This window comes from Scyliorhinus torazame, chromosome 13, assembly GCF_047496885.1.
Source record: "Scyliorhinus torazame isolate Kashiwa2021f chromosome 13, sScyTor2.1, whole genome shotgun sequence".
Taxonomy (NCBI): domain Eukaryota; kingdom Metazoa; phylum Chordata; class Chondrichthyes; order Carcharhiniformes; family Scyliorhinidae; genus Scyliorhinus; species Scyliorhinus torazame.
This window is the reverse complement of record NC_092719.1, coordinates 196,951,556-196,975,717: the sequence shown is the minus strand read 5'-3', so window position 1 is coordinate 196,975,717 and position 24,162 is coordinate 196,951,556. Positions and strand designations below refer to the sequence as shown.

The 24,162-nt window shown below is 49.2% G+C and overlaps 2 protein-coding genes across 4 annotated transcripts in view; one reads left to right on the top strand and one right to left on the bottom strand.

The window, feature by feature from the left end:
- The window catches only part of LOC140388497 (interleukin-17 receptor E-like), a 117,303-nt gene that overhangs the window by 67,710 nt on the left and 25,431 nt on the right, over window positions 1-24,162 (bottom strand). For all 3 annotated transcript variants that reach the window (XM_072472784.1, XM_072472785.1, XM_072472786.1), the window contains exon 2: window positions 10,401-10,416. In XM_072472784.1, the coding sequence (XP_072328885.1) occupies window positions 10,401-10,416 (16 nt within the window). The remainder of the gene's footprint in view (window positions 1-10,400; window positions 10,417-24,162) is intronic.
- LOC140387754 (histone H4-like) lies at window positions 9,246-9,552 on the top strand. The gene is given in 2 exon segments (XM_072470898.1): window positions 9,246-9,412; window positions 9,414-9,552. Coding segments are annotated over 2 exon segments (306 nt in total).

The window sequence follows — 24,162 nt, the reverse complement described above, 5'->3', positions numbered from 1 at the left end:
CCATGATAAATTGCCCTTAGTGTTGGGTGGGGTTACTGGGTTATGGGGATAGGGTGGAGGTGTGGACCTTGGGTAGGGTGCTCTTTCCAAGAGCCGGTACAGACTCGATGGGCTGAATGGCCTCCTTCTGCACTGTAAATTCTATGATAATCTATGATTAATCTAGGACAAAGGTTCGGCACAACATCGTGGACCAAAGGGCCGGTTCTGTGCAGTATTTTTCTATGAGTGAGAAGGGAACATCTGTCTTCAAGAGATGTCTTAAGAAAACGTGCTCAACTTCATTCTCTTTCCTTGTGGGATTATGATTGGAGACGTGTCACTGGGAGGCCAGGAACACAAGGGGCGGGATTCTCCATTAGCCGATGCCGAAATCGGTTAACATGATTGGGAGGAGCATACGCCAAAATCGCGGCAGGCGCCGATTTGATGCCAAATCGCAATTCTCCATCACCTCGACAGCGGTGTCAATGCGTTTCACTCCACACGTACAGCAGACACCGTTTGCATATCATTAGTGGGTGCGACCCGGTATTCTCTGGGGCCTCCGCGATTTTCCGCCTCCAATGGGCCGAGTTCCCAACGGCGCAGTTCACTTGTGCTTTTATAAATCATGAAACTGGCGTGGTGGCTGATGAGGGGGAGAGAGGGGGTATGGAAAGTGTCCAATATCGCCATAGCTGGCTGACAGTTGTGCCGCTGGCCGGGGGGCTTCTGCCAGGAACCGGGGGAGTAATGAGGGATGGCCAGGAGGTAGGCTGTGGGGTCGGGCTGGACGGGCACGCAACACCATTGCCGCAGCCGGCAAGGCAGCCATGCAGCTGCGCACTCCGCTTACAGCCCACTTTGAACTTAGTGCTACGGGTCGCTTAGTTTTCCCCCTGGCTGCCCTCTGGCCCAGCCCACCCATCAGCTGTATGGACGCGCTCCAGCACAACGAATGCCAACTTGTTGGCTGGGATGGTGTGTGTGGGGAGTGTAATGTGTAAATGCGGCTGCAGCTTGTCAGCCTCCCAAGGTGTCAATCACGGACCTGGCAAATCCCTCACCGTTTCTCATTGTAATCGATTGTGCTCCACACAGCACCAGTACTAGCTGCTTAATAGTAGCAGAATCGGTTCAGGTGTGGTGCCGGTTTTTCTGTCGTGGAAGTTCACGAATTCTGTGTTGGCGTCAACACTTGGCGTGATTCTCCGGTCTCCGATGCTGAAATCGCGTTCGGCGATCAGCCGCAGAATCCCCACTGGCGGCGAAATGAGACGGCACCGCTTTTGCGACGCTCCGCCCCCTCCAAAATGGTATACTCACAGAGTACGCCGTATGCCGTATGGACGGCCTCAGGCTATCACCTGAGACCCTCCCCCGATGCCCCGTCCCCAATGGGCCGAGTTCCCGATGGTGTGGGTCACTCATGCTATTTTTCTCCGGGAACCCGGTGTGGCGGCTGCGGACTAAGTCCAGCGTCACCACAGTCGGGGGTGGAGCCGATCCGTGGGCAGGGAAGGCTTTGTCGGGGGCTGGGGGCACTGGTGGGGGGTGGTGCAGGTGTGGTGGGCCTGGCCAAAGGTGGGCACTATTTGGCAGGCCGTGTCCGTGTGCGGCCGAGGCCATGTTGTACTGCACGGCTGCTGGAAGCTGGGTGCCTGCTAGCCCCCCACCAGATGGAAGATCGGTGGAGGTTTTGTGCCATTTTTTCGGGCGTAAAATGCCACTGCTCCCACGGCGACGTCAGCACTTAGTCTCAAAATCAGAGAATCCATGAACACAAATATACGGAGGTTGTTAGGGGTAATGATGATGGCCCCACCAGAGGGAGAAACGGAGATAGTAGTGGCGATGGATGCCGAGAAAGCATTTGATAGAGTGGAGTGGGATTATTTGTGGGAGGTGTTGAGGAGATTTGGTTTTGGAGATGAGTATGTTAGATGGGTGCAGCTGTTGTATAGGGCCCCAGTGGCGAGCGTGGTCACGAATGGACGGGGATCTGCATATTTTCGGCTCCATAGAGGGACAAGGCAGGGATGCCCTCTGTCCCCATTATTGTTTGCACTGGCGATTGAGCCCCTGGCGATAGCGTTGAGGGGTTCCAAGAAGTGGAGGGGAGTACTTAGGGGAGGAGAAGAGCACCTGGTATCTTTGTATGCGGACGATTTGCTACTATACGTGGCGGACCCGGCGGAGGGGATGCCAGAAATAATGCGGATACTTGGGGAGTTTGGGGATTTTTCAGGGTATAAATTGAACATGGGGAAAAGTGAGTTGTTTGTGGTGCATCCAGGGGAGCAGAGTAGAGAAATAGAGGACCTACCGTTGAGGAAGGTAACAAGGGACTTTCGTTACCTGGGGATCCAGATAGCTAAGAATTGGGGCACATTGCATAGGGTAAATTTAACGCGGTTGGTGGAACAGATGGAGGAGGATTTCAAGAGATGGGATATGGTATCCCTGTCAATGGCAGGGAGGGTGCAGGCGGTTAAGATGGTGGTCCTCCCGAGATTCCTCTTTGTGTTTCAGTGCCTCCCGGTGGTGATCACGAAGGCTTTTTTTAAAAGGATTGAAAAGAGCATCATGGGTTTTTTGTGGGCCGGGAAGACCCCGAGAGTGAGGAAGGGATTCTTACAGCGTAGCAGGGATAGGGGGAGGCTGGCACTACCGAGCCTAAGTGAGTATTATTGGGCCGCTAATATTTCAATGGTGAGTAAGTGGATGGGAGAGGAGGAGGGAGCGGCGTGGAAGAGATTAGAGAGGGCGTCCTGTAGGGGGACTAGCCTACAGGCTATGGTGACAGCCCCATTGCCGTTCTCACCGAGGAACTACACCACAAGCCCGGTGGTGGTGGCTACACTGAAGATTTGGGGACAGTGGAGATGGCATAGGGGAAAGACTGGAGCCTTGGGGGGGTCCCCGATAAGAAACAACCATAGGTTTGCCCCCGGGGGGGAATGGATGGGGGATATGGAATGTGGCAAAGAGCAGGAATAACGCAACTGAAAGATCTGTTTGTGGATGGGAAGTTCGCGAGTCTGGGAGCGCTGACCGAGAAATATGGGTTGCCCCAAGGGAATGCATTCAGGTATATGCAACTGAGGGCTTTTGCGAGGCAACAGGTGAGGGAATTCCCGCAGCTCTCGACACAAGAGGTGCAGGACAGAGTGATCTCAAAGACATGGGTGGGGGATGGTAAGGTGTCAGATATATATAGGGAAATGAGGGACGAAGGGGAGACCATGGTAGATGAACTAAAAGGGAAATGGAAAGAAGAGCTGGGGGAGGAGATCGAGGAGGGGCTGTGGGCAGATGCCCTAAGCAGGGTAAACTCGTCGTCCTCGTGTGCCAGGCTAAGCCTGATTCAGTTTAAGGTATTACACAGGGCACATATGACTGGAGCACGGCTCAGTAAATTTTTGGGGGTGGAGGATAGGTGTGCGAGGTGCTCGAGAAGCCCAGCGAATCATACCCATATGTTTTGGTCATGCCCGGCACTACAGGGGTTTTGGATGGGGGTGACAAAGGTGCTTTCAAAAGTAGTAGGAGTCCGGGTCGAACCAAGCTGGGGGTTGGCTATATTTGGGGTTGCACAAGAGCCGGGAGTGCAGGAGGAGAGAGAGGCCGATGTTTTGGCCTTTGCGTCCCTAGTAGCCCGGCGCAGGATATTGCTAATGTGGAAAGAAGCCAAGCCCCCGGGGGTGGAGACCTGGATAAATGACATGGCGGGGTTTATAAAGCTAGAGCGGATTAAGTTCGTCCTAAGGGGGTCGGCTCAAGGGTTCACCAGGCGGTGGCAACCGTTCGTCGAATACCTCGCAGAAAGATAGACGGAATGGGAAAAAGAAGGCAGCAGCAGCAGCCCAGGATCGGGGGGGGGGGGGGGGGAACCAGAAGGACTCTCAGGGTTGTTAATATATACTGTATAGTATGTATAGGTCGTTGCTACAGATAATTATATATTGGGCTGTTAAATTATATTTTTGGAGAGTGTTACTTGTGACAAGGCAGTTGCCAATTAGGGCTAGTTTTCATTTTTGTTATTTATTATTTATCCATTTTTTTGTTTATAAAATAGGTCATTGTTATTTGTGTTGTTATAATATTGTGTAAAGGATGCACAATGTACTGTGTTGGTTGACCAAAAATTTCCAATAAAATATTTAATAAAAAAAAAAAATCAGAGAATCCAGCCCTTAGTCTCAGAAACAGATAATCCCACCCAAGATTTGTGGTTAATCTTCAGCCTTCTGCATCAGTCCAAAATCATGCAGACTGTACAGAATCTATCACATGCTGCACCTCCAGCCTTTGATAAACAACTCCCTCACCCCGATCCTCCCCTGGACAACTTTCACCCTGAACATGGCCCTTGTCCGTCCAAGTTCAAATTAGGAAATACTGCCGGCCACTTAGCAAGAATTCCTCAGAATCCTCTGTGCTCTCAGACACCACAACAGTGAATTATGAGTCTGTAATCCTTGCTATGGCAAACCTGGTCTATGTATCTGTTCTGATACCCTGTACACTATAATACTCACTAACACTCGTAACTGATAAATTAAATCATTTCGAGGCTGTAGGAACTAATCCTCAGAATAAGTCAGTGGGTCTGTTCAACAACACAACACAGTAGGAATGATTTACATCAGGATTAATAATTCAAATTATGTTCTGCTTCTTCGTGTAGCCTAAACTGCTTCCTTGATGACATCCCTCTGACAAAGGAAGGTTCAGACTTGGAGATAGGTTTAACACATTTATTGAACAGTTAACAATTCTCCTACATGAGTTCGACTCTCCTGCTAATCTTGTTATAGTAACTCAGTCTAACTAACCAGTCTGCTCTAATCCATGAGGTGGGTGTGATGCTTCCTGATCTGCCCCTGTCTCGCTGAGTGTCGTCTATGGAAAGAGAAAGAGCATGTGTGCCCTGTCCTTTTATATGGGTAGCCCCCTTGTGGTAGTGTCACCTCTGGGTGTGTCTTGACTGCCCATTGGTCGTGTCCTATCTTACTGACCTATTGGTTGAATGTCTGTGTGTCATGATGTCTCTGGTGCTCTCTCTAGTGTTTATTTAGTCTTAGTGTATTTGCATTAACCGCTTGTGTATTTACAGTGATGCATATCACCACACAACTGTGTAACACAACGATGCAAATTAAGCAAAATAACTAGCTACAGTTGCCACAAATGATTAACCCTGAAATCATCCATTAACAGAGAATATCAAAACATCAACTAACTATTGACTATTTTACCAGGTTACACTTTTGTGTACCTTTCATTGCCTTAGTCAAGAAGGTAATTTTGAGTGCAGAGGTAATTGTCAGGGGACTATCCAACGGTGATGTGGTGGGGGATGTGGGGTGGGGTGGGTGGGGGGGGGGGAACACAAACATGCCCTCCTCAACACTCACACACATAACCTCCCTCATTGAAACCGGAAAGGGAATGGTGCTTAAAAAATTCCCCACCGGTAATTCAAAAACATTCAGGCTAATTGTAGTGCTCCATAAAAACACAAGAGATGGGAAGTGTAGGCCAATAAGCTCTTCAATACAATTGTGATTGACCTTCTACCCCTAACTCCACCTTCCTGCGCTCTCACAACAATTATTTTCGTACCCAGGAATCCATCAATCACTGGCTTACACATATTTTTGCCAAAACAAAAATTCCAAGGATCCACAACACCTTTGAATGATGAATGTCTCCTCATCTCACTTCAAAATTGCTGGCCCCTTATTCTGAGACTGTGACGCACCAGCCAGGAAAATCATCCACCCAGCATCTCCCCTGCCAAATCCTTTAAGTATTTTCCTGGTTTCAAAGCCTAGGTTTCAATTCTTCTAAATTCCAGGGAATGTTGATCAGCCAGGATAGCACAGAACAGAGTTTAAACCATGGCCCTCGCTGATCACCATGGCTCAGCTATATCTGGAATCATTCAATCATTTCAGCCGGTTCCACCAAACGTACTTTAGTCATTGAGTGGAACTAAGTATTGAGGAGAGGATATGGGGCATTATTCTCCGTTAGCTGGCGCTGAAATCGACAAAAGGCGATTGGGCGGAGAATCGGTTCCAACGGCAAAATCGCGGCAGGCGCCAATTTGACGCCAAATCGTTTGCATATCATTAGCGGCCCCGACCCGGTATTCTCTGGGCCTCTGCGATTCTCCGCCTCCGATGGGCCGAGTTCCCGACGGCGCGGTTCCCTTGTGCTTTTAAAATCATGAAACCGGTGTGGTGGCTGCTGAGGGAGGGAGAGGGGGTACGGAAAGTATCCAACATCATCCTAGAGTGCCGCTGGCTGGGGGGCTTCTGCCAGGACCGGCGGGAGTAGTGGGGGGTGGCCAGGAGGTGGGCTGTGGGGTCGGGCTGGACAGGCACGGAACACCATCGCCGCAGTGACAAGGCAGCCATGCAGCTGCGCACACCGCTAACAGCCCACTGTAAACCTAGTGCCACGGGTCATACAGGTGTCCCCCAGGGCACTCGCTGGGTGCCCTTTGGCCCCAGCTGACCCATCAGCTGTAATGGCACGCTCCAGCACAACCAGTGCCATCTTGTTGGCTGGGATAAGTGTGTGTGGGCAGTGTAATGTGGATGTGCGGTTGCAGCTTGCCAGCCTCCAGAGTATCAATCATGGACCCAGCGAATCCCGCACCGTTTTTCATTGGAATTGCTTGTGTTCCACGCGGCACTAGTGCGAGCCCCTTAACAGTAGCAGAATTGCCAGTGTTTCTATCGTGAAAGTCCACGAATTCTGCACTGGCGTCAACACTTAGTCTCAGAAACGGAGAATCACGACCGTGAATCTACCAGCAAGAACCCTTCCTCAAAACTCTTGGATTCACTGTCTTTGCAAATTCCCACCCCTTTTCCAACTTGTATTTACTCTCTGAACTCCTTGAATGTGTTGTCACCTCCCAAGTCCATACCCATCTTTTCCAGAGTTTTACTTGAATTGCTCCAATCGGGTTTCCTCTGCTTCAACAGTGAAGGAACAGCTGTGTGAAAGTCACAAAGTGCATCTCATGTGTCTGTGACAAAAATTTACTCGCTCCTTGTGCTTCTTGGCCCGCCTGCAACCTTTGACATGGTTGACCGCATCATTCATGTCCAACATCTCTAGTGAGACTGCTCTCATCCGCTTCTGTTCCTTTCTGTCTAAAGAGAGAATCATCCGAGTTGGCTTCACATCCTGCTGCTGCACTATACCTCTGGAATCTTTATCCTTTTCCTCCGCCTCTTTCTCATCCGCAAGCTGATCCTTAGCAACACCATCCAAAAATATTTCATCAATTTCCCCCTGGGGCTATTCACTGTCTCTAAATAATCAGATTGCATTCTGTACTGGGTCAGCAGACATTCCTCCAATTAAATATTAGACACTATTGCCCTGAGGTTGGCGTCACATGAATATTAATTTTAAAATGTGAAACTCTGACTGAATGTGAGGATGGCTGGACCCTGAGATAAGGGGAATCGAAAATAGCACAATCAAAACTCTTTCAGTTGACCAGAACATTCACATATCCAACCAATGAGTTTCAATAAGAGCAATGTATTTAGTGATAGCACACCTGTGAAAACCAGGGCTGGCATCAAAACTTTTTAAAAAAACTTTCCTAACCTTGCCACTACACCTTACTGCAGAGCCAACATCTACAACAGAGGTGGAGGCAGCCTGTTGACTGCAATATCCTGATGCCTAGGGGCTGGTTTAGCACAGTGGGCTAAACCACTGGCTTGTAATGCAGAACAAGGCCAACAGTGCGGGTTCAATTCCCACACCGGCCTCCCCGAACAGGCGCCGGAATGTGGCGACTAGGGGTCTTTCACAGTAACTTCATTGACGCCTACTTGTGACAAATACGATTTTCATTTCATTTTCATTTCTATGATGACCTTGGACATCCTCTAGTGGCCCGAGCCCTGGAGGGCCCTTAGCGGCCTGCACTGCTGGAGTCGGCGCGGACACAGGCAGAGGGGACTCTGAGGGGCTGCGCACTCTTGGAGTGTCCTGAGTGGAGGAGACGCTCATTCTCCCTGCAGGACCCTGGCATGACTCTTGCAGGTGATGTGATACCTGGGGGGGAGATCAAGTTGCCTCATCCCTATGCTGCCTACATCCTGATGGTGCCCGCCAGGCTGTGTGGCCATGGAGTGCAGGGCTGAGCCCAAATCCTGCTGGACAAGGCCTCCATGGTGGTTGCCAACCTTCCCATGGCGGTCTTGAGATGCTCGCAGGTCGGATCCATGCCATCATTCAGAACGTAGACAGACCCCTCCATCATTCGCTGAGTGACTCTCAAATCTGTGCCGGATGTTCCGACGCCTCCCTTTGCATCTCCACCAGTGAGCTAGCAGCCGCTTCCAGAGGCTCATCATCTGACTGGGACTGAGCAGGTGGCTGGTCTCCAGCAGCCCTGCGAGTGCCGGAGACCTGGGCTGCCCCTGCCTCTGATTGCTGCGGGGACGTGTATGTGAGGCGTTCCGCAGAAAGTGACCCCGAGTCTAATCTAGAGTTACGCCTCACCGGGATACATGTCTCTGTACTGGTGGAGAGTGCAGGAGCGCACTGTTAAGGTTCTTCATGAGTCCCCTTATCCTCCAACATGTTCTGGGGGCTCGGAGAGCTATTCAGCTGCCTGGATGGCCGCAATATGCTCATGGGCAACCAGGGATGTCAATAAATGTGGCTGTCTCATCGAACATACGGGTCACATGACCCCCGGCCTATCAGGGCAAAGCAATTCCAGCAGGCTGGCAACCTTTAAGACCTGAAAAACAGGTCCAGGCTAAGGGAAGAATTGGAGTCACTGGCTGGTGTTTTAATGTTCCTGTATACTTTCTATGAATTGTTTTGGCCTCTAAATAAACTGTTGCGGATCCACTGGTGGTCGCCTGGACGTCTTGTTATTACAGTGGCTTTGGATTGTCATGTTCCAACAACTATTTGTTTTTTAATATAATAGTTACAGATCATGATTTGGCAAAATTCAGCCTGAGAAATCTTAAATTTGATTCTGTTGGGTCTGAAGTTGGGACGACAATGGCGAATCTAGACACAAAAAGTGCCAGTGATTTCTACACATGTTCCTTGGTGGAAGCTAGGCTGATCAAAAAGTGTAAGATTGAGGTCCCCTCACAGGTTTGAGCTGCGTAACTTTGCACCTACCCTCTATTCCCCAGCTAGCTGTTTCCTCAGTTCCTTTCCCCCTCCAGCAGCGATTTGACTGAAGAAGCATCATGTCTGGCAGAGGGAAAGGAGGCAAAGGACTGGGCAAAGGCGGAGCAAAGCGGCACCGCAAAGTGCTTTGTGATAACATCCAGGGCATCAACAAACCAGCAATCCGCTGCCTGGCTCGCCGTGGCGGGGTCAAGCGCATCTCGGATTTGATCTTTGAGGAGACTCGTGCTGAAGGATTTCCTGGAGAATGTGATCAGGGACGCGGTCACCTACACTGAACATGCCAAGCGCAAGATGGTCACCGCCATGGATGTGGTTTACGCTCTCAAACACCAGGGTCGCACTCTCTATGGATTCGGCAGCTGAGAAAATCCATTTAACAATTTAACAAATCCTTTCCCCCTCCATTCATTCTTGGCTTTTTGGCTAAGATCAGTGTGAGATCAGATGCAATACCTATTCTTGTCAGCTTAGATCGTGTATGTCTCTCTTGTAGGGACCAGGATTTGGATTCAATCTTAAACTGAATTTTTTTTGGAGCAAGTAAGGAGATGGATTAGGGGCTTGCCCCGTCCACTTCGCATTGGCTTTGTAACACAGAGAAAGGAATAAAATGGTTTTTTTTTTTTAAAGTTCTTCGGCCCTCCATCCTACAGCCATTAGACCTTGAAATGAGACACCAGCTCTAAACTCTTCCACTCTCAACCCCCTGCTTACAGAAGCCATATGAAATCCATCCGTTTGATCACTAACCCCTCCCTGCCATTCCCACCCACACAAGCTTTTCCATTTTCTTCTCCTACACCCTGTAAAGCGCTTCGAAACCTCTCTCTGCCTGTCAGAGAAAGACCAGCGCCGTGGCAAATCCAGTGGCCTACTCTCACAAATCAATTAAACAGTCGAATGTACTCAAGGCCATATTATGCAGAGCATTTTAACTGTAAAAAAATAAAGATTAATTATCCATAGAAATGTTGCCCTTTGTGGCTACAATTAATTCTACCCGACCCAGCCTACATTCCCATGAGTTGCTTACTGCTGATATTACAGGTTTGACAAGGGATGCATTCATGTGCATTTTTCAATTGGTTAGTGGATAAGCAGGTCCAAACATCTTCAGCATTGATCAAGTCAAAACGATTTTATAATAATGAGAATTGAACCATGAAACAAACAAACATACAGAGAAGATTAAAATGGAAAATATCACCTACCTATATCAAGCTGTTCCTGTGAAAAGAACGGAAACATTTGCTTTAGTCAGTTCAGTTCAGTGCCAGATTTCATAGTTTAAATAAAAATAAGAGTTCTCTATATTGAAGCCATTTTACCAAATAAAATACAGCTCATTAATATAATACTTGATATAAGGTTGAATTCTCCAACCTCCCAGCTGCATGTTTCTCGGCAACGGGAGTCGTTTGCTGTCAGCTGGATTTTCTGCTCCCACTGCAGTCAACGGGAATTCCCATTGAAGCCACTCCATGCTGCCAGGAAACCCGCAAGCAGGGGTGCGCTGCCGGCGGGAACAGAATCCCACCGCCAGCGAATGGCCGGAGAAATCAGGCCATAATATAGGAATATAATACAGCACATCAATATAATGGAGGTGCTCTGATGCAGTGGGTGGCGTCCCTGCCTCTGAGCCAGAAGCTCCGGGTTCGAGTCCCACCCCAGGATCTGATAGCCGAGGATGGTGCGTTCACAACCCAGCCAAACAGGTTGAGTATGTCGACCTGCAAATTCTTCCAAACACGCTAATGGCTGGCGGTAAGGGTGGGAGAGATTCCTGGTCAGCCACGCTTGGCCTGGAGTGGCGCCCCTCAACCTATAAGACCCTGGTGACAGATTAACAGACCTGTTCTGGGAATTACTAACGATGGAAACAGACAAAAGTCTACCTTAGTGTACTACTAGGTGTGGGAAGAGTATTGTAATTGGAACATCAATATAATATATGAATATAATACGAATATCATACGTCACATCATAGAATCATAGACTGTGCAGTGCAGAAGGAGGCCGTTCGGCCCATCAAGTCTGCATCGGCCTTATCCCCGTAACCCAGTCAACCCACCTAACCTTTTGTACATTAAGGGGCAATTTAGCATGGCCAATCCACATAACCTGCATATCTTTGGACTGTGGGAGGAAACCGGAGCACCTGGAGGAAACTCCACACAGAGGGCGAAATTCTCCGGAAACGGCGCGATGTCCGCCGACTGGCGCCCAAAACGGCGCCAATCAGACGGGCATCGCGCCACCCCAAAGGTGCGGAATGCTCCGCATCTTTGGGGGCCGAGCCCCAACATTGAGGGGCTAGGCCGACGCCGGAGGAATTTCCGCCCCGCCAGCTGGCGGAAACGGCCTTTGTTGCCCCGCCAGCTGGCGCGGAAATGACATCTCCGGGCGGCGCATGCGCGGGAGCGTCAGCAGCCGCTGACAGTTTCCCACGCATGCGTAGTGGAGGGAGTCTCTTCCACCTCCGCCATGGTGGAGACCGTGGCGGAGGCGGAAGGGAAAGAGTGCCCCCACGGCACAGGCCCGCCCGCGGATCGGTGGGCCCCGATCGCGGGCCAGGCCACCGTGGGGGCACCCCCCAGGGTCAGATCGCCCCGCGCCCCCCCCAGGACCCCGGAGCCCGCCCACGCCGCCTTGTCCCGCCGGTAAGCTAGGTGATTTCATTTACGCCGGTGGGACAGGCAATTTATCGGCGGGACTTCAGCTCATCCGGGCCGGAGAATCGAGCGGGGGGGGGGGGGCCCGCCATCCGGCGCTGCGTGATTCCCGCCCCCGCCGAATATCCAGTGCCGGAGACTTCGGCAACCAGCGGGGGCGTGATTCACCCCAGCCCCCAGCGATTCTCCGACCCGGCGGGGGGTCGGAGAATGTCGCCCAGACAGTCACCCGAAGCTGGAATTGAACCTGGGACCCTGGAGCTGTGAGGCAGCAGTGCTAACCACTATGCCGCAGTGTCGCCCCTAAATAAAGGTAATTGGCGTTGAAGCTATTTTACCAAATATGATACATCATATGTAGAAGTATGAGCATGTCAGAATGTATGTGTGTCAGAGTGTCTTAATTGGGACAACATTCTCTTTCTTCTCACTCAGCATGTTAATTATTCCAGCACAAAACAAGGCATACTGCACAACAGAAATCCCATGCAGTTACAGGGAATTCTGTACTCTGCTCAACGCATGTGAGAAATATCCCAATTCAAAACATAACCGTCAGAATCTTCACAGTCAATGACCCAGGCAGAACGGAGGAAGGCTTCCTGGAGCTAAGCACTTACTTTACAGCTTGTACTGCTCCAGTTGGACAGGTTCCTGACACGACCAAAAAATATTTGTTGAAAACATTTAACAGGAATCACACAGCACGTGACATACACCACAGTCTCTGACTGTCAGGATGAGCGATTTCCTGGACAGAACAGGATTATTTCCTGGAACCGGAGGTTATTTTCTTCTAGCAGAAATAAAAACAAGAAGTGGGTTGCAGAGGAAGCCATCCGCTGACTTTCCAGCAATCTGGAGACGTTTAGCGCAAAGAGGTGAGGCTGTTTGGGTGGGCAAGATTGGCGTTGTCTGCTGTGTCTTCATGTCTAAACAGAGTGCCAATAATCTAAGGATCACTTGGTCACATATTTGTGAGTCAGCACCCTCATGAGAACAAGGAAAAGGATGATAAACTGAAAACCAACAAACAAATAAAGAATACCGATGATTCAACCAAGTAAGAACCTTATGTAAAAGGCAGGAATGGGAAAAGAGCTTTCAACCTGTTGTTCATCCAGTGAGCCAACCATCTCAGCCTGAAATCCAACCACTCCCTCTGCCACTATTAAGCCCATTTAGCAGATTATTCCGACAATATATTACGACTGGGGAGTTAGGGAGCTGACAATATGGCCCTCACACCACAACCCCCTCCCCCAAGGACTTGCTCTGAGCAGTCATGGATGGCATGCTTGTCAAAGCACCCAGACGTTAGAAATTCCAACACGATCATGTTCAACAGTACGCTCCAATCCCGTTTAATTGCAGATAATGTGGTTTTAAATGGTTTTGAAAGAATTTAGCTTCTTGGGGTCTAAATGAAGGTGAGCGCGGGGCCCTGCAAAGTGCAAGTCTGCCACTGATGCCTACAATATTGGTGTATTTAGCATCTGGATCAAAAGGAAGCACCAATGTAGAGCAGCAGGCAACAGGCCTGCAGAATCCGAAATAGAGACTGAGCATTTCAGATGCATTGAAGTGCAACGTCCACGAGTGACTGCCACAATAAATACCTCCAAAAGTTCCGACCAGCTTTAACTGCTAGAAAGGCTTCCTCCTGGTTGGTGCTGCCCATGGTGGTGGGTTGGGGGTGGGTTGGAGGGGCGGCTAGGAACTGGAGGTGGCCAAGCAGAGGCAGAAATGGCAACAGGGCCTTAACTATGCCCTTTGACCCAAGCTACCAGAAGATAGGTCCATCTAAAACCTAGAATGGACATCAATTCAGCACCACATTGGCACTGCTACACGTTGGCACCGCTACCCACCACTTGTTTTTGGTTCTATTACTATTCTATTTTTCACTGTAAACTGAGAAATCGTGACACAAAAATCAGAGTAATGTCATGATCAGAAGACATGAAGAAAATATAAAAATATATGTCTATATCTTCCTGGCTATAGAAAGAATTTATGGAAATGAATGAACAGATAATTGGCTGCCACTGACCACGTGATGGCAGTTCTAGAAGTTTTTGAGCAGTTTAGGAACAGACAAAGTCTAACACATCAAACCCCTGGAATGTAACATTGTATAAACATTACAGCCAAGCCAACACAATGGATTAGCAGACATGACGTCGGCCCCAGCCAGCTATGGTTTAAAACAATGCTGTGCCAATGGTTCCACAGTTACCAGCTCAAAACACAATCAGCCGGATTCTCCGTTCCTGAGACTAAGTGTTGACGCCGGGACAGGATTCGCGGAGTTCTACCTCAGCAAGACTGCCGCCGGACCTGGATCGATTCAGCGCTGGTTAAGAAGCTAGCACTGGCGCCACGTGGAACACAATCGATTCTAATGAGAAGCGGTGGCGGATTCGCCTGCTGCACTGTAAATTCTATGTCTATATCCAGGTCCACGATTGGTACTCAGGAGGTTGACAAGTTGCAACTGCATATACACACTTCACTCTCCACACACACCATCCCAGCCAACAAGATGGCAGCAAGGCCCCGAAGTTCACCGCCGTATAACTGGAGACCCTGCTAGACACCATGAGGAGAAGCGGGCAACCCTATACTCCGGGGTGGGAAGGAGGCTGCCAGCCGCCGCCGCTCGCCGGGCCTGGACGCAGGTGGCAGAGGTGGGCAGCGCCTTGGGCAACACCACCCCCCAGGAGAAGGCCGCTCATAAGCAGCAGGAGCAGGAGAAGACTGGGTGGGGACCGCTGGACCCGAGGCTCCTCATCGCAACAGAACAGAGGGCACTGGACATGGTCAGCAAGCCCGAAGAAAGGGCAATCGCTGGGGAAGATGTCGGCATCGGGTAAGGAAGTGACACCACTGAGTTGCGATTTCCCATGGCTCGTGTGTCACACACCCCCCGCCACCACCCTCACCACACCCAAACCACCCTACATCCACACCATCCTTACCCTCATACCACCCTCACACCACCCCCACACCCACACCACCCTCACACCACTCCCATACACCCGCTCCACCACCACCCCTCCACCCCCCCCCCCCCCTCCAAAACACCACCCCCCCCAGCCCGAAATGCTATCATGCATCTTGTCTTGGTGTCTTGCATTGGCTGCTGGTAATGGCGTGTACCCTTCTGGGGTCCCCCGACCCCAGCTGCAACCCCAGGTGCCAAGCAGCGATGAGGACGACATCGACACGGAAGGGAGCCCTCCACCCGCATCCCACATCACCCTGGAGCTAAAGTCTAGGGATGTCACTGATTTCCCGTCACAGCTGTCTCGAATACCCTCCACCATTCCAGACACACTCACCTCGGTTTGGCACTTTAGTGATGAGGCTCCTGGGGCACTCTCTGGTGCGCACCACACACATGCTCCAGTGTAGCAGGTGGAGGTAGGAACTCCCAAGGGGGCGGAATGTCAGAGGGTGGGCCGACCCCAGGGTCTAGCTGCCATCCAGACTGGTTTCAGGCTTCTGGAACAAACGATTGTGGAGATTCAGTCACGGAGCCAGAGACCACATGGGGGGTTGTCGGCAAGCATCCAGCACCTGCAGGTGCACGTGGAGTTGGAGGAGTACAACCACGGCAGGAGCAGGGGGTGGTGCCACCCATGCGTGCCACACAGGCCAATAGCGCACAGGTGGCATCCGCACTGGAGGCCTTGAGGGGGGAAGGTTTCGGCCATGGATCAACATGTCCAAGGCCTGGGGCACTCTGTACAGGCGGTGGTCAAGGCCCAGAACAGGGCTGCCCTATCACAGGCAGCCATGTGCCAGGGGCACCTGGACACTGCAGCAGCGCTCCTGAGCGTGGCCCAGTCACTGCGGGCCAAGGCTGAGAGCATCAGCGACATTGCCCAGGTGCTGGCCGATGTGGTAGACACAGAGGGAGGTGGCCCAGAGCCAGGGCGAGATGGTGCAGTCATTGGCTGATGTGGCGCACACCCAGAAGGTGGTGGCGCAGTCCCAGACGGACATGGTCCCTGAATCCCTTTCTTTCCCTTATTTCTCTTTTATTGTGTGAATGCAAATGTGGGAGATATCAGAACTGGCAGAACTGGTTTTGACTGTGTGTAAAATAAACCAACCCTCTGATTTTACCCCATCTCGAGTTTCCTGTGGGGTTATTAGTAGAGGAGTGGATCACTCCAAAACTGAAAGGTTGGCGAAAAGGTTTGACACCTGGAAAGTGGGATATCAAAAATGAAAAACAGCTTTCTGTTTACACTATTACAACAAATGATTTAATTCAGCAGAACTCCAGTAAGTTGCAGGTTGACAGAATATGATTGCACAGTGTATTCAGAAGTTGAACAGCGTTGACTCGCTTATTCATTACTGGAAAGTAATCATCGTGGTTGGAGTTACTCTGCGCTTTACTGTAAATTATGCCCTGGCAATGTGAAGCGTTTTTGATCCACAGTAACCACATTCAAAATGCAGTGACTCATTTTCTAACAGGTTTATCGAAGAGTAAATAGTTGGGTGAGTTGATGCTGACTGTGTCAGCAAAGGGTTATATTAAGTAACGGTGAGTAACAGAAAGGGCAAGATTCTTCAATGAGGAAACATTTAGAATCGTTGAATGGTTACAGCACAGAAGAAGACCATTTGGTCCATTGTGTCAGTGCCGGCTTGCAACAAGAAAAACTTACCCAGTCTCGGCTCTCCCCCCTTTTCCCTCTAGCCCTGCATTCTTTTTTCTTCAGCCAATTCTCTTTTGAAAGCCCCGATTGAATCTTGCTCCATCAATTTGGTGCTGTGCATTCCAAATCCTAACCCCTCGCTGCGTAAAAACCCTTCTCCTTCTGTTTCCGTTGCTTCTATTACCAATCACCTGAAATTGGTGTTCGCCACCTTTGAGCACGTCTATCCAATCTCCGCAAATCTTCTCTTCTTCGAGGTGAACAACCTAAGCTCCTCCAACCTGTTCACTCAACTGTTCTTTATCCTGGTGAACCCTTTTTGCATACTTTCTAATGCCTTCACATCCTTCCTAAAGTGTGGTGCCCAGAATGGGACACAATACTCCAGCCGAGGGTTTTATACCTACCCCCGTCACTGAAAAGTGTTCAAGCCTTGATTTTAACTTAAAGCCGGAGAATGGCATCCCGGTGCTGAGGTGAGCGGGTAGCTCCCGTGACAATGATTGCATAATAATAATCTTTATTCGTGTCACAAGTAGGATTACGTTAACACTGCAATGAAGTTACTGTGTCAAGCCCCTAGTCGCCACACTCAGGCACCTGTTCGGGTACACAGGGAGAATTCAGAATATCCAAATACACCTAACAAGCACATCTTTCGGGAATTGTGGGAGGAAACCGGAGCACCCGGAGGTAACCAACGCAGACACAGGGAGAATGTGCAGACTCTGCACAGACAGTGACCCAACTGGGAATCGATCCGGGGTCCCTTGAGACCCAGACCATTGTAAGCCTCAGACCCCATTTGAAAATCAATCTCAGACTCCTTTTGAACCCACGTCTTTGGACTGTGTGCTGGAAACCGGCCGTCACACTAACATGCCTCTGGGTCCCTGACTGCATCGGGTTTATGAGTGGGCGGGGCAACTCCAGTAACCCGGGACCCGTCTGAGCGGCAGGTGTTTGCCGGGACTGGCCTGCCCTCCGACCGTCCGGTCCCTTGGCTGCTCCTACCTCCACCTGCTGTACCGGATCAGCTGTGTGGTGCGCACCAGTTAGTGTCCCAGAAGCCTCATCACTAAAATGGCCAACCGAGGTGAGGGTATCTGCGGTGGTGGAGGGTGCAGGGGACAGCTGTGACGCAACCTTGGTGTCTTCATCGGAGCTGCGGTCAGGGGTACCCTGGGGTGCCATGTCCCGTATGTTCGTCCCCTCCGTGGTGGTGTCGTGTTGTGTTCTTCCATGTCTGTCTGTCCCCTGTGTGCTAGTGTCCTGTGTCATCGTGTCGTGTCTGTCTGTCCCCTGTGTGCTTGTGTCCTGTGTCGTCGTGTCGTGTCTGTCTGTCCCGTGTGCTAGTGTCCTGTGTCATCGTGTCGTGTCTGTCTGTCCCCTGTGTGCTGGTGGCCTGGGTCGTTGTGCTGTGCCTGTCTGTCCCGTGTGCTGGTGTCCTGGGGCGTCGTGTCATCACTGGACTGGGCCGGAGGTCTCTTGCTGGAGCTGCCCTCCCCATCGCTGCTAGAGTCCCTGTGGACTGGCCGCCCAGGCGCTGGCCGGGAGCGGTGCAAGCCTGATGCGCCCGGTTGGTCTGCGTCGGCTGGCCGTCCAGCCGCTGGATGCGGGCGGTGTCAGCCAGGTGCTCCGGGTCGGTCACCGCATGGTCCTGCGACACACAATACACCATCATGGTTAGGCAGGTGCTTTGATAGTTGTCATGCAGGCAGATTCAATAGCTGCAGTTCAAAATTGACCAGATCGAATGACTAAGATAGAGGTAGTGAGGTTATTTTCCTCAAGGGCATAATTCCGCTTGACTTGATGGAAATGTCATGTTTCAGCTTGAGAACTTGACTGTATCGTACATTGCACAATACTGGAAATACAGAAAATGCAGAACTGGAGACAGGAGTCTCTTCCGGCTATCAGGAAGAAGCAGGATGCAGAAGCTGGTTTCAAAGGTACTGGCCAAATTGTTATGTTCTGAAGGAGAGTAAGTATTTCAAAACCAATTCTACTAGCCATCAGTAAAACAGTAAAACAACTGTGGTTTCTATTAGTGGCAGGAGTGCAGGAGTGGTTGATGCTGTGAATTTACAAACAACTTCAATTCATCGTAATCAAGCAGTGCTTTTCAAACATTTTTTTCCGGGACCTCCTTTCACCAACTGGTCGAATTTCGGGCGCCAAGCCAGCCGACCTTCACAACACACGCCAGTTGACCATCATGACTCACGCCGGTCGATCTTCGCAACCCACGCCGGCCGACCTTCGCAACACACGCCACGTTCGCTTACGTTTAATGTGAAAAGCCTGCTTGGTCCTCACGATCTCACTCCAATCAGGTTCACAGGAGGAGAGGGCAATGTGCATATCTGGTGCAGAGTGAACGGAAAATCCAACCAGGCACATGTAGGTCGTCATGTCGGGTAATAGCAACAAAATGCTCATTTTACTCAGCACTGGATATTCCTGGGAGAGGCTACTCCAGAATGCGAACAGCCTCTTGGGCTTTTGCCATGTTTTTAATATGTTGTTACAGGTCAAGTACAGCAGCTTAGTCTTTTCACTTGGAATCAGCTGGAAGTTAACAATTGACATGACTTATTGAGATTTCCAGAAGGTCTTTGACAAGATGCCGTATAGGAGACTGTTAAATAAGTTAAAAGCCCATGGTGTTAAGGGTAAGATCCTGGCATGGATAGAGGACTGGCTGACTGGCAGAAGGCAGAGAGTGGGGATAAAGGGGTCTTTTTCAGGATGGCAGCCGGTGACGAGTGGTGTACCTCAGGGTTCGGTGCTGGGACCACAACATTTCACAATATACATTAATGATCTGGAAGAAGGAACTGAAGGCACTGTTGCTAAGTTTGCAGATGATACAAAGATCTGTAGAGCGACAGGTAGTTTTGAGGAAGCAAGGGGGCTGCAGAAGGATTTGGACAAGCTATGAGAGTGGGCAGTGAAGTGGCAAATGAAATACAATGTGGAAAAGTGTGAGGTTATGTACTTTGGAAGGAGGAATTTAGGCATAGACTATTTTCTAAATGGGGAAATGCTTAGGAAATCAGAAGCACAGGGGGACTTGGGAGTCCTTGTTGACGATTCTCTTAAGGTTAACGTGCAGGTTCAGTCGGCAGTGAAGAAGGCAAATACAATGTTAGCATTCATGTCAGGAGGGCTAGAATGCAAGACCAGGGATGTACTTCTGAGGCTGCATAAGGCTCTGGTCAGATCCATTTGGGGTATTGTGAGCAGTTTTGGGCCCCCGATAGATTTCATAGAATTTACAGTGCAGAAGGAGACCATTTGGCCCATCGAGTCTGCACTGGCTCTTGGAAAGAGCACCCTACCCAAGATCCCTACCTCCACCCTATCCCCATAACCCAGTAACCCCACCCAACACTAAGGGCAATTTTGGATACTAAGGGCAATTTAGAATGGCCAATCCACCTAACCTGCACATCTTTGGACTGTGGGAGGAAACCGGAGCACCCGGAGGAAACCCACGCACACACGGGCAGGATGTGCAGACTCCGCACAGACAGTGACCCAAGCCGGAATCGAACCTGGGACCTTGGAGCTGTGAAGCAATTGTGCTAACCACAATGCTACCGTACTGCCCTCAGGGAGGATGTGCTGGCCTTGGAAAGGGTCCAGAGGAGGTTCACAAGAATGATCCCTGGAATTAAGAACTTGTCGTATGAGGAACGATTGAGGACTCTGGGGCTGTACTCGTTGGAGTTTAGAGGGATGAGGGGATCAGGGGTTACGGGGAGAAGGCAGGAGAATGGGGATGAGAAAATATCAGCCATGATCGAATGGCGGAGCAGACTCGATGGGCCGAGTGGCCTAATTCTGCTCCTATGTCTTATGGTCTTATGATCTTATGACTCTGGGGTCTCAACCTCAGAAGGAATTTTTCATCCACCACTTCTCTTTCAAAATCTGAAACTTCTCTCATTTGCCAGTTCTTCCCTGCATATAACACACATGAGCTTTGCACCCTTATTTGCTTTGGCACAATTGACAAAAACATAAAGCAAGAAATCATCTTTCCACTGTTTTGTTACTGAGTTAAGTTTCTTCTGTGTAGGCCCTGCCCAGTAGGTGACGAATGTGATATAAAATGGTTACTTTAAATATATTAGTTACTGTAATGTAGATGTAGGCAGGTCTACTTCATGTTAGTTCACAGACAAAGGATTTCAGAGAGCATGGCAAGGAAGGGGTGTTTAGTGTATGAGGAGAAAAGGATGCTGGGTAACAAGAGGCCAGGGGAAGGAATGAGAAGTTAGCCAATTAGGATGTATGGCCAGGTCAGGAGGGGTATAGGATGACCTATGGGAATTGTGTATGTGAAACTTGATGCCATTTCAATGTGTTTGTAGAGATGTCTTTGTTCTCCAACAGCACTTGATTCTGGAGACCTACGAGACTGCTTGTGTTCTGGATTTTTGTGAAACGAGTCAGACTTGCAAGTTGAATAAAAATGACTAATGCTATGCCTACAAATCCATCTCGAGTTTTATTGAGGCCAGACTGACGGGTAAAGAAAGTTATGTTTTGTCATTTGGTGCCGGAAACCCGGGATTTCTCAAGACGGTTCTGACCAACCGCGAAATCTGAATTAGACTGATTTTGGCCAAGGAAAGTGGAAAAGGGCCCACAATGTATAGCTGGAAAATGACCGCGCATTGATTTTTCCCCTCTTCTTATGGTCTGATTAGTCTGGTCACTCGCGGTTGGTACGGAAAGATCGTCTCGACGAAATCAAAGGTCAGTCTGGGGATTAGGAATTTAACTGATGGGATTTCATAATTGATGATTCGGTTTTGGGTTAGTTTTGGAATTAATGGGACATCAAAAAATGATGGTTTAATTCCATGTGTGAGTGTTTTTGGAGAACTGATGGGACCTCAGGATGAGGATTTAGTTCAATGAGTGTTTTTAAATCTATAGTTGATTAAGCTAAAATTGTATCCTTCGACTGTAGTGGCGAGAAACGATAAATTTTAAAACAAACTGGATACTGCATGTTAGTTAAAGCAGAAGTCTCTCAAAGGGTTAACAGCCGCTTGAGATAACAGGCAGCTTGTGGTGTAATTGGATACCTTTCTTTCGAGTCAGTGAAACTCCAGCAAAGTTACGTTTTGAATTAATTAAAGGAAACCAGTGGATTTCTCCACCTCTTTGATAAAAGTTTATTATTTTAGCAAGCAATTGATTGACATTGCCAGAATCTTAAGTTTTAATTACTTGAAATAATGTTTATCTCATTTTATTTGTGAATTAATAGAAACTTAAAGAAACACACTGACACCATTTTAAAAAGTGTAAATCTGGAGATGACAGTTGATTTTGCTCCGGTATAAATCACCGCAGCTAACTGCTCCCTCATTGATAGCAGCCAACATTTTTGTGAATGTAAGAAAATCTTGTTAAAAGAAAAATTGTTAAGATAAAGAATTAATTAAGTTGTAAAAGTTATACAAGTTTGTGTTAAGCAAATCGTAAATTCAGTTCGGAGTTGAGATCAGAGCTAAGCTTGCAGGTTGCAGTAATTCAATTTGAATTTTCAAACATTTTAAGTTTTAAAAGAACACTGTTAAAACCTTTTCAATAATTTTGCCAAGTAGCAAAAATTGCCATTGGTTATAAATAGGCAAATAAAAAAATAAAAAATAAAAAAGAGAGCCAAAGTATGAAAGCTAAAGAGTTAATTAGATTATGGAGACAATATTGTCAACGAGAGAGGGATAAGATCATGTTATTAAGTTGGCAAGAAAATGCCCTTAAAATGGGGATTCCAATTAGTGAAAGGGGGAACCAGAAAACTCTGGAGATCTTGAAAAAGGAGTGTGCATTCAAAAAAAACAAAAATAACACGCAAGTAAAGAGAGGGTGGACTTGAGTTAAAAAAAAGGGAGCTACATAGTTCAATGGCTGGCCTTGCATTGACAGAGGATGAAGATGTAGAAAATTTGACCAGGTCGGCTAGAGTTCCGACTGCACCAATAGCATTGTCTGCACTAATTCCGGAACCACCAAAGTATCATAATTTATATCCAGTCACTGCTCCCTAGATTCAAATCATGCCAGCCTCTCCAGCCCCTTCGGTTGATAGCGTGGGTCCTATTTTACCATCTTCACTGTCTGTGAGAGAAGGGGAGCTCTGTTCCACAAGCCCAGTTAGCTCTAGGACCCGATCTCGGACAATGAGAGAAGGGCCTGATCCTATCCAGAAACAATCACGCATACCACCTAGATCCCTTCAGACCGATATGGTAGGACAGAAAAGTACGAGAACAAAGGAAGAGGATGGGGATGGTTCTGAGCAGCTGGAGCTCCCCCTAGTGACATCGGCGACGGACATGGAAAAGGGAAATATTATCTACATTTGTAACCCCAACCAAACTACAAGGACATTTTGTTTATGCAGAGGTGATGTTCTTCGATGCCCCCATATACGAGGGAAGGTCATCAGGTTATCGGACACTGCAGGACTCATGAAGCAATTGCACCGGTCCCGGCGATGGGAAGGGAACATTAAATGGACATTGCCTTGTTTTTGGAGTACATGTAAATTTGATTTTGGATGTGTTAAGATTGGTGCCATAAAGGTAAAATCAGACCGTCAGGAGAGGGTAGGAAGAGGTTGTGAGAGAGGGGGCTGGAGAGAGGACGCGGCGTGTAAGGAGGGGAGTACAACTAGAACGTAGCTTATCGGGAGATACACGTAATTCATTTAGGGCCCAGACTGAGGAAATCCCGGGTAGTATGAATCTCTTCTACCAGATTTACCACCGCTTGTATAGCCAGGGACGGGTTGTCTGCTACCCAAACCCCGCAGCGGTGTCTAGGTTATTTTCTGTTTCACCGCTTTGGGGCACTCCCCAAACGATGGTTCATTCTCAGCGTTCTGAGCCACTGCTGGAGCAAGTCACTCTTCTTTACGATCCGGGTTCAGCACCACCGGATATTTGCCTTCCCCTGCCTCGGGATAATTCCCACTCACAGTATGATAGGTTGCAACGGTGGAGGGCGTACATACCTAGCCACTTCACTCCCAATAGGGACTACCGGTCGTACGAGAATTGTTTCAGCAGTGACGGGTATGACTGTTTGCTGGCAGAGGTGGAAACAAATATAACATGTCTGTTCCCCACCTGTACGGACAGGAGGTGTCATATCACCCAGGCGTCTGGCCAATGAGTTTGTTACAACACCACCTGCGTTCCATTGAACGCCGGCCTCCAGCTCCTTTGTGGCTGGGTGAATGTCTCTCATTTCACTGTTGGGACTAGTGCTTTCCGCATTGCTAGGAGGCTCGAATGGGCGTTCCAAAGCTGGATAAACTGGGCTACTGGGGGATCCCTACGATATACTGATTGTGATGCTAGCCTGTACACGGAGCAAGGATACTACTTTTTTTAAATGGCACAGCGACCAATGTTTTGTCACCCCCATTTCCCTGCCAAATTGCTATTGGGACTCTAGCCCCTGCCACAGTCCCCTGCCCCTTGGCGTGGATGCTACATAATCAGTTAGCACGCCGGGCAGTCTCAGCTGAATTCTGCGAGAACTGGAAAAAACCTCAGGTTCTCGCACCTAACCGGGGCCAC